Source organism: Opisthorchis viverrini, assembly GCF_000715545.1.
Source record: "Opisthorchis viverrini unplaced genomic scaffold opera_v5_14, whole genome shotgun sequence".
Taxonomy (NCBI): Eukaryota; Metazoa; Platyhelminthes; class Trematoda; order Opisthorchiida; family Opisthorchiidae; genus Opisthorchis; species Opisthorchis viverrini.
The window spans coordinates 1,691,821-1,703,254 of NW_008751670.1; the positions used below are offsets into that span (position 1 = coordinate 1,691,821).

The following is an 11,434-nucleotide window of genomic DNA, read 5'->3' on the forward strand; positions in this document are numbered from 1 at the left end:
ATATATATATATATATATATATATATATATAAACTAAACGAACTTTATGGTTGTACGGCAGTGAAGCATCCGTGGCAACACTGACGTTGCTGTCTTTGATGATCATGATGATCCTCAATGTGCCTGGTTAGAGACACTACAATATATGGCTGCCAACCGATGCCAGTGCCGCTCTTGTTGTCAGTTTCTACCCAGATCACCTGAGTGAATGTCCGGGGGTATAGGCACCTCGGAATGATTGTGTTAAGCTAGCACTAAGTCCCTCCCCCGTCCACCTTTATTCTTCTCTTTACAATGAGGTCCATTTAGCCCTAAGTGGTCATATGTGCATCGCAAACCGAAGCTCGGGTAGAGCTGACCAGGTCCAGAACACGGGACCTGGAAACCAGAGATGGATAAAATGTCTAAGGTACAGTCCGTCATGGGTTTGGTCTTCTCATTTTTGTCATTCGCCGGAAACTCGACTTCCCAATTTCAGGACCTGAGCAAGTGGATTCACGACGTTATGTAGCGTAAGTAGGAATAAAGCGCTTGAGAAGAAAAAAACTCAATTCTGTAGGACTGTGCTGTTGCTGTGATCCCAACCTTGTGCTTTCTGCAGGAGGCATGATGGCTCTGCACCGGAGGTAGGTTTTTACCTAAACCTGGTTTTCCAATGAACAGAACACGACTTACTTTTTATAGTCGGTGTAGAGTGCCAAATGTGTTTCACCCGATAGCTGAACTTCTGGTGTGTCATCGACGTTGCCCGATGTCGAGCTGGACGTGGGATCCGGCCGTGGTGTGGACAGTCGGGTTGCTTCGTTCTCATTCACAATTCGCAGTACTTTCGCCTTGAGGAGTATCTGGAGAATTTGCAGTAGGGTGGGTAGTTCGATCGAAGTCTGTGACTGCAGACTATTCACCGAATGAACCAGGGATGAATTGTACAGCATGAGTATGGACATTTGGTAAGTTGAAACCTGTCCGGTGATAAGCGAGCGAAAGAATAAATGAATAGATGACGTCTACAGATGTTACGTAGGAAATCCAAACTAAAGAAAACCACACGTTTGGTTGACGATAACACGGATGAAGCTATTCTGGCTAATAGCCAGACAAGAAATGGCAATCTTACGCCTCACCGGCTCTGTGCAGACAGACAAAACAACTTTGGGGGAAAAGACAGACGCAATCAGTCTGACGTTGGCGCATACAAGCACATAGACAGTGCACGAGCGACAGGTAGGGGTGGCACATGAAGTAGGATGGAAGAAGATTTGAGGAGTTTTAGGCTACTGTGAATGTCGTAGAGTAAGCCAGACTACATCAGTCATGTGATAGATGGGCCAGGACGAGCAAGCACAGATTCAGGAAAATCACATAACATGACAGAATATGGAATGAAAACAAGCAAAGTGGTCGTTAACCCCGTTCCAGATCAGACTCTCCTGAAGCACCTCTCTGGGGAAGGACAACTTTAACCAACATTACCAAAACAAGAAATGTGGACGAGCATACTAGAAATTGAGGAGGTTAGATGCAGCAATCGTCTGTCTTATTAGCGAGCTCAAGTCATTGGATGCGCGTGGAACAATTCAACCAAACTCCCTAAAGTGAGTAAACCGATATTGTAGTAGTTTGATGCACCAGATTTTTCTGATGACTATTACACACCTCTAACAGTATTAGGCGAGACGAATTTCCCCTCATTTATCAGCTACACGGCCCCTCTAACATTAAAAAAATGAGCGCAGGTCACAAGGTTCTACAATGACCGGTCCAGCCAGCGATTGTCGTAGAGGGAACTCACTGCACACTTCAAAACCTAAAGGATGATCAGTTAGTTATTCGCAAAGTAATGGAGAGAATTCATGGATCTAATAGCCCCCGGGTAGGACGAAAACCAACACCACAATGACTGACTACTACCACTGCAACAGTGATACTACTGATGGGGGAGGCATGCGAGTAGTATTTTTTCTTTCTGTGAATTCGCTTGGAAAGGGATTTGTGGAGTTGCTTTGTAGCATTTGCTTGGAGTTGAGCAACACTCAATGAATATCCAGGAAAGCTCAGGAAGACGCGTTCAAGAGAAGTTGGGCGTTCAGTTTTTGTAATTAGGATGCATATGAGAGCTTTGCTTTTCTGTCCAATAGTCTGTAACTGGTCAGTTGGCATTTTCTAATAAATAACTCCGCAGCGAAGGCCTTCTTCCTTTCACCACTACCACTACTAACGACACAACTACTGATTGCAAGATATCCTCCCAACCGAAACGTAGCGACCGGTTGAAAGCAGTCGTTCTCGGAGGGATGCTGTTTAGGCTGTTGTAACCCAGTTCTAGTTCGTCGACAAAATATATACCGATACTGGAACAGGTTGGACATTCTTCCGATCCTTTAAAAATTCACCTTCAAATAACTCATGTCTGCGCCCTCCACTTTCTAACTCGCTCCAATCTGATCACCCGTGTTATTGCTGATCCTTGATGTGTTTAGACATGTCCACCCGCAGCTGTTTGAACCTATGCCCGCTGTTCTGATGTACTTCCATCAAATCAGCTATTCCATTTGGCCTGTTTCCCTTCAGGCACACCCGGGCCTCAATGACCAATCGATGACGTGCCGTTTTTTGAGTATGACCTCTGACCGCAAGCTAGTCGTCCGATGTTGCGGCCCGTAAGCGGCGATTTTTTCTCAACCTTGTTACTTGGTGTGTGGTTTCTCCAGTCCTCTAGAAGAGCCGAGGATCATTATCTGTTTGTAAACTGTCCGATTTGACAGTACCGCGTTGAGTGAACGATTCCAAGTGTTTTACCGTTTTGGGATCGCATCACTCAACATCTAACCCGAAAGGAGTCACCAAAGGGAATGACGCACTGTATGCGGACTTTGCCGTAACGTCATCATCAGAAACGTAATACAGTATTTCAAGTTGCCACGCCCAAGGCATAATCTTTCCATCTCAGTCCACTCTATATCGATGAGCAAAACTGTTTACAGATCAAAATATAATCAAACTACTGGTCATAGCAACATGAAGATCCCAAATGTCCGCATCAGCGGTTTGCATAGATAAGCCGCGAGATGAAACTTCCAGCAACGCCGTCAAATGATGATGTGAATGTTTTTATTCATTTGTGTATCAAGCAACCGACCGCAACGAATCGCACTAATCGATTTATATGTGCTGGTCCATGATCCTACCAGAACTATCCAAACCGGTCCATTCGCTTGAGAAACACGTTCATGCAGCACCAGGTCATGTGGATTACGAACATTGTAAAGGCGCTAATATACAGCCTGTTTTCTAGGACGAGGTCCACGTGACCCTTCTTGCACTTAACAAAAACTGCAAGGTACAGTTTCAAGCTGACGTGAATGGTTGTCTAACCGAGTACTGGAAATGTACGCAATATGAAAGGTTTGCGTCAATTATCAATATGACTCCAACATTTTATTTTTAATTTTATAGTAGAGTGGCGAGACGGTGAAGTAGCGATAGTCGACACTGGGTCTGCTACCGTGTGTGTGCGTGGTGGAGGGAAGGAAAAATTTCAGCCTTTATGGATACGGTACTTACTACCACGGGACAGTAATGCATTGCACGATACCTACCTGGAAAGTGTACCGGATTTTTGTATAGTTGGTCACCACTTCGCCTCGAGATAGATGATAACACCAACTAAGTTTGCGACCAGTGTGATGTTCTTGATAGAAGGACAGAAAGGTAGTGTGGCATTGTTCAAGCTGAAATGGGGATGTAACAAAATAGAGCAGATGAGAGGTAGAGTTCTACAGCACAGCGATCTGAGAGGGGTGAGAATACTACTTCGCGGATAACTATAGTACTTCTGTCAAAAAATGGGACAAAAACAATACATATTTAAGGAAGTCATTATCCAAGGCAGTATTTTTGGAGTAAAAAAGACCAGTAAGCTGATCAAGATGAGTTCATTCATGAAAACGATAACAACCAGATTCGATTATGAATCACGACTCGAACTGAAAGGATAGGTCAACAAGTGCATCATTCAGCGACCTTGATATCCTTAATCCGAATAGGAGGGAACACTTCGCTTAAGTGGGAAAATACTGTTTACAAATCCCAGTGGTTACCTTACTCCAGATGATTCGGCAAAGTAGATAGGCAAAACAGATTATAAGGTGGAGAGGATGTGGAGGCCATAAACTGTCCAATATCAGTGCAGAGCTGCCATTTAGCCACTCACTCATGAAGTCAAGCTTTCTACCCAAACCCATGAACGTTTATTTGATATGCTGAAGTATGCTGGCTCTAGTCACCTCGACGCGATTAATCCGAATGATGATTCAGCGCATCGAACGGTCGCGTGGGAGCAGCTGTTTTGGGCTATAGATGGGTATTGTGGACCAGGACGACGGTGACGTGGAGCCTAAGCATACTTATATATGAGTAACCCATACAGGTAGTTAGGTTTACGAGGCCCGACAGTATTGCCTTCCTCTCATCTTCGCGGCACAGCTGACTGAACCTCCGGAGACATTGCAGCATTTGAGCCCAGGGTTAAAACGGAATATACTGTTCAATGCCAAAATACAAGTGTAGTTGATTAAGCCATGTATTATTAAGCTGGGGGACACTTGCTGAATCTGGTAGAGATTTTTTAACTTGAAAAAAATATCGATTGTTCGCAGTGAATTCGTTAAGTTTGTTCACGTCCTCACATCCAGTTCCAGTGCCGTGTTTAGACACTATAAATAAAAGTGCCCACGGTACAGAATCCCGTAATCGCTCGCACGCACATTCGAGGGCACCTCTGCACACTGCGCTACTTGGCAGAATGCACGTGGGCTGCCAGATTACAAATATTGTAGGCGAAAAACGCAAGTGAATAGGCTATGATTTGGGAACGCCAAGCGAAAGCGTCTATCTTCAAAGTGAGTGCCGTGAGATCCTCGCGTCCCCTCTGGTTGGGGTCCACGTGTTTCCCCTTACACATGGATGTGAGCACTACAGGACATGTGACGTAAACGATCTGTGGCGGTAGTGGTGGACTGTCTACTTAAAGTTTGCCTGTCATTGTGTGGTGAACTTATTTCGAGTAAGGTTAGCAAAGGACGTTGGGTGAACCCAAATGACGTCTTATTACGATATGACGCTCAGATGTGCTCATCTCCTTGCTATTCCAGGGTGTAGGTCCCTTATTCTTGGCCGTTTTTCCTAGGGACATAGGGCTGTTGGTGATGAGTCGTTGTCTTTCCTCCTACCCTTCACCCTTTACTAGGGCCCTCCGCATGGGTATGTGGCAGTTAAACACCCGTGTTTATTACAGATATATTGCTATCGATGATGATGGCGAATCGTTTCTATGGAGCTGCAGGGTTTGGTAAGAACTGTCTCAGTTTCCGCCGCTTTCCGGTGTGATTTACCTTAGGTATCACCAAAGAGCCATTCATCAGCAGCGTTAGTTAGAACTGAGGATGGGCCACAGGTTAAGCGCTGATCAACTTGGAGCACACAGTAATAAATAACCAATCTACTGGAGCCGAAAGGTTCACACAAATCTCAGGAAAAGTTTTTCTCATTCGTCGCAGGTTTGGATAAAATGGTTACCGAAAATAGTAGGGCTGCATCTTGCTCGATTTCCCAGCCGGAAAAGGACTGGTACAAAGAGTAAAATGAAATGCGTTTTCAAAGCCAATCTGCAGCATAACGGTTACAACAGCCTCTGTTGCATTTAATCCAATTGCAACTGAGCCTAATTTAAACTTTCTTGCTTCCAACTTCCACGAGGCGTCTAGCCGAGCACTAGAAATCCACACGCGTCTGCATAAAATGGGGGAGCGACACCTTGGATAGGAGGAGGTCAGACGCCGAGGTCTGCGGGTGCTCACCTCTTTGGGGGTGGGGTGAAAAAGGCGTTTTCTCGAAGGAAATACATTAAAGTGGGTTAGCTACAAGCCGCTGTAATAGTGGCAAAGGCTGCAGATGTGAGGGGTTGGAAGCCGCACGCGTTCCGCTGCCTTCTGGCAGTTGGAACTTGAAAGCCATTATCGTTGAAATAGACAACCACGAATGAGAAGACATCCAATGGGTCACTACATCAATCAATAAGATCGGTGCGGACAGAAAGTGCTGAAAAGCTGCGACGAATAAATGAACTTAAAATTTTCAGGTCGCAGAGAAAACAGGGCGAAGTTGGGTTGCAATGGAGTTCCCTAGTTCCAGGTCTGTTTCACAAAACTTGTACGGAGCCCCTGATGGGCTAACAAACACGCCCCCATAACCCGCATCTGTCCGGTGGCGTACACCCAGTTAAGTTGAAGACAAAGTGGAAGCTTTTGAGAAAACATGGATTTGGCCTCAAACGTTTAGGCTGTTTTGGCTTTGTCAGCACTGAGTATCTCAGCTCACATAATTTCTTCGAGTTACGTGACATCCAGTTACCGATAATGTCACGAATAAAAGATGTGAATCTATTTGTTTATCTTATCGGAGTACGAAAAGTGGAGTATCAGGTCGGGGTGGAATGGCAGGCACGGAGACAGGAACCAAGGCAGTCGAAGTTGAACTTCGGAACAATAATCAATGCAAAGAAAGGAGACCACTAACCTCAGGTGGTATAGAAAAAGGTGTCTGCGCTTGGTAAGGCCATGCGTTGGAACTGAGGATCATTATGTTGAAATCGACTAAAACGAGGCAGAAGAAATGAACATGAGCATCAGGGGCGATTCGAAACGGACAGAAAAATCCATCGAAGCATCAAAGGATCAAAAGGAAGTTAACGATTGTTAACGACAATGGCGAGGGACTGCAATGCTCGCCACGTACTTAGTCCGTTGGGTTTGGGCTGACACTGTGAGGCCGATAACAGGCCATCAAGCAACTCGTCAGCATTGGACGCATCCACCACCCAAGGCACTCGAACAAGGGCTATGTAGCTGCACAGATTCACTACATTTCAGTGCACACGCGACGGACCCCATGAACTGAAGACTGTAGGTCTTAAAGGGGCGCTGTGACCAGAGAAGCAGGAGATACACAATGAACACTTGTTCCTGCTAAGATCAAAATTCATCACTACCAGACGGGAAAAGGGTCTTTCCAAAATGCGTAACAACTGCACCACTCAGTCACTCTGAAACTTGCAGAATGCTCTTGGAAGCTATCATCACAGTACTGGATGCCAGTGGCTCTAACCAACCGAAAGTCAGTTGGTTCTGGTAAAGGATCAGTGGACATTACGTGGAAGTCAAAACAGTGCGGTAGCAATCCGACGTTTTGGTTGCTGTGGGCAACCTTTTTCAAAGATTTTTACAATCAAAATTGTGGGACTACTCATGTTTTTCACCAGTACTTTACTCTCGAAAGATGGAAATTGATATTCTTTGTCACCAGGTTACAAACTCTAGCAGAAAGCAAACCAAGAATACGCAAGGATATTGCCTTCATCAACCGACAAGAGCAACAAAATAATAAGACTGCCCTGTGGTGTCATCGATAGAGAATAAGATAGCCCGATGATATTTTCTGGCCTTTTTTTCGGCCCGAAGCTTATAAGATAGCCGATGATATTTTCTGGCCTTTTTTTCGGCCCGAAGCTTTTGTGAATCACTTTGTTACATCTCTGGTCAATATATGACTGACCATCCAAATTTCTTGTTCCCACTTTAGGGTCATAGATGTTTGTGCACTCGATGTGTTACTATACTCCAGAGAATCTCCAGCTCCAGGTTGACCGGGAACGGAACAGAAGCCAGCTCTGAATGACGTGCAAGGCGTTTGTTTTATTCAAATATTCTACCCTCTCATCTAGTCCTCGCGGCAATTAACAATGTAAGGCACTCTGGTGGTGGCATATACGCACGGGTCTCTTTTACATCCCTAGCCTTTTTAGTTCGCAGCCTAAGATGACACATGAAACGCTCATTCCCGGCTAATATTCCGTGCGGGTGTTATAGCTGTAACACTAATGAAGATATAGCTAGGTGGCAGGAGACTCAATTAAAGATAAAAGGCCGTTTGAACGCCTTGAGTTTGTTTCCATTTTATCGAGGTTCAGAACAATGATCGGGTTGTGCACTTTCTGAAAGTCTTCGTGCTCGCTGTGATAGTGAACACCCCTAATTTACATTCGACACACTCGCATTTGAATCGGAAGCCTTCTCAGTCACGCACTGATTTGGTGATATCCTTTTTGAATGGTACACAGTTACCCAGACCGCACTCGTATCACCGCCCGAAGATTCCGACAAGACTGTAAACCAGCCGTTAAATGGGTAACAGTTACTTGGAGGTAGGGGATGGGAGGGAAAATTTGTGTCCTGCAAATTACTACTTTTCGCCAAGCTTGGCTTGTCCCATCGGTGGGCGTTAATGCGTAAAAAATGACCAGGATGTTGTGGAACTCATGAGTCACGTAAGGCAGGAAAACGTTTGTGATCGTTCAACTAGGGTTTCGGTCTCCTTTAAATTTCTAATGGTGTCAAAGCATATTCCGGAAACGGAAACATTCATGCATCGACGGCAACAAACACTTCACCTGCACCACTTTTCCAGATTTCAGGAAGCTGGTAATGCTTCAACTTAGAGCTCGAGAAATTCACAGCGCTAAAAATAGTCAACAACTGGAAAACGATCTCAGAATACAACCAAATTTTTCAACAAAGGTCAACATAACTTTGCAAAAAGAGGTGTAAAGTGTCAAAAATGGCTAACTGCATCAGGGTGATGGCAAGTGACGGCCCAAATTGTGGTAGGTCAGGCTGGATTTTCAAATCAACATGGAGTAAAAAACAACCATGCAAAATCAACCAACCTCCTTTCAGGAGCCCACCGGGGGAAGTTTCGCGAGTTTGTACAAAGTTGGCAAATTTAGCATTCAGTTCACGAGTAGCATTGACATCCTGGAACATCCGTTGAAGTTTTGCTGTGTACTCAAAGCCACACGCTTCTTTTAGCTTCGAGATCATCGACGCCTCAGCATCCTCAGAGATTGACTGGTTGTACACCAAACGACGCGCCAGCGTCTTACTGTAAAACTTTTGAAAAACATCTTTGTCTTCAATATACTTGAAGACAGTCATCTGCAAATTTGGGGTGAAAGGATTAAAGGGAAATGGCGTGAAATACAGTCTTTCCAAAAGGATTGGAATAAAAAGTTCAAAGAGATCAGCTGCACTCCGGAATCATAGGCAGAACTAGCAATCAACAGTAGTTCAGTGAACTAGAACATCCGCGCTTGTGATCGAGCGATGGAGGACCACTGGGCTTGAATACGATTCCCTACTAGATTATTCTTTATCAGCGCGTTAAAGTTTACCCTAGTAATGGGGTACCTCGATGTGAGAGCGTAGATATCTAGAATATCGCCCGTCAAACCGGCCAGCTTTCATAGCAGTGGCCACACATCACATCGACTGAGAGAGGACAAGTCATTGGGAGACGTGGTTGGTCACACTGTTCGAGTACGCTATATCAGAGTATGTTGGAACGATGCAATTGATTGAGTTAAAATTGACAGTCACAATTCTCACAGGTTTGTTCATGAATGCATGTGTCATGGGTTTATGTGTTCAACAAAAAATTGATTTTCGAACAATTTATCAGGACCGTACAATCGCCAGTTTGTATGTAGAAGGATGAAAGCACGTGATTTAGCTCCAGGCTGAATTCGGTGAGGCGGAAAGAGTATTTTCTGTATCATGTGCTGTATGAAGTGAGCACATGGAAAACATGGATCTATATTTGGTTGCGTTGACAAACTATTGACGTTACATTGTGTTTGGTACATCACTACAACTTCCAACAACCAACTACCTCTTGAATTATTGATGTTCGTCTGACATTCAGTTCAGCCAACAGAGAATACCTCTGTCCCATCTTGAAGACTGATAACGTAGCAGATGAACTACTAAATCTCAAGTGGTTAGAGTGCGAATTTACTGACAGGAAGGTTCGTGGTTCGAACCCGACCTCTGCCTCTCGACTTCCCTGTCTGGGCTTGGGCAACCTGGCAGTATCCCAGCCCTTGTGCTTACTTCGGGTGGCATGGCAGCTAGGCACCGAAAGGATGTTACAGCTGAACATCTTTTTAATTTTTTTCATCAGATCCTACTATGCAATGAATCTATGGAGAGGACGCGTTGTCTAGAGAGTGCTATCCACTTTTGTCGCCGCTTTTCAATTTCCCAATCAACTGGACAATGATTTCTGCCTTCAACGATTTTAGAGGGCGTAACTAGGCTTCTAGCACGAGGCCTTGTTACGGGACCTGGACTGCGCTCATGATACCGTCATTTTGAGTAACCACTCACCGAGATGCAACCTGTTTTTGATCTCATTGACCAGCACGCTCCAAAGACCGGCTTGTAAATAAGCACCAAAAAGACATCTTTTCTCCGTAAGCATTGACATTCAATCCAGCCCGTTCGGCGTCAACAGAGATCCTGTAAACCAACTCAACTGCTTCAAGTGCCCAGGCCTCACCATCGTTCCAACTTACCATGCAAAGAAATGAGTGCTTACATCAACAATACAAGAAAGGCCTTCCACACTATCCTGCGGATACGCTCAGGAATTAGGCCCCGTGTGCACACAGAGACAGTCAGACCCGTATTAACGTCAGTCTGTGAGACACTCCCAACTGACCAGCTTTACGGACTTAAGACATTTGACCACTGGTGAAGAATAGAAGTAGACTGGAGCAACGGGGCACTTAATGACGGTGTCATGGAATGTTGTTACGATACTGTACATCTTTCCAAAATTGGAAATATTGGTTTAACTTTAACAAAGTTGAGCAAAGAAACAAAATGGTATCGGAAAACGGGTTGTGGCAGTCAGTTGGTAGGTGACAGTAAAGCAATTTCATTAAGGGAGAGATAGTCACCAGTTAGGTTTCACAAACCGATATTTGCGTACGCTTTGGGAGTGGGGGTGGGGAACGAGCTTAAAACTAGTTGGGGTTATGAATAGTGCATTACGAATATACATGTATCGCGATATCTCGAATATAGTAGTGGCTGAAACATGAGGCGGCCTGGTGCAGCACATTCAGTTGCCTGGAAACATCGCAAACAAGAGGTTCCGCTGGGTTCCAGGTGAGTCTATCGCAAAATCAAATTTGTTTGCAAATGAGTATATTTAGTTAGGGTTCATCTTGTGGACACACGATCTCTAACCTAATGTGGATGCTACAGAGTTCGAAAGGTGAGAGCCAAAACTAGATTGGCTTGCTCCTCAACTCAGGATGATGAGTCCTGCCGGAGGGTTTGTAATTGAAATCAACCATGACAAGAATCCACTAAATAGTGTCAAAGATTCGAGGGAACTACTTCAGCTCAATCCGCTAAGGCTGTTATTGGACTGGGACTTCCTAAGGTCGCAATCAGTGGCTTGTGTTTGCTTGCCATTGTGGGCTCCCTGCGTACTTATGACACTTTTATGCGTGGCACATGGCGTTGAAGGT

General features: G+C 44.8%; 1 protein-coding gene across 1 annotated transcript in view; it reads right to left on the bottom strand.

Annotated features, from left to right (window-relative positions):
* Positions 1-11,434, bottom strand: part of T265_01323 (hypothetical protein) — a gene marked incomplete at both ends in the record, with an annotated part of 56,957 nt that overhangs the window by 23,780 nt on the left and 21,743 nt on the right. Inside the window, 3 exons of the mRNA XM_009165329.1 lie at positions 676-962; positions 6,577-6,653; positions 8,783-9,050. Coding sequence (XP_009163593.1) covers positions 676-962; positions 6,577-6,653; positions 8,783-9,050 — 632 coding nt within the window. The remainder of the gene's footprint in view (positions 1-675; positions 963-6,576; positions 6,654-8,782; positions 9,051-11,434) is intronic.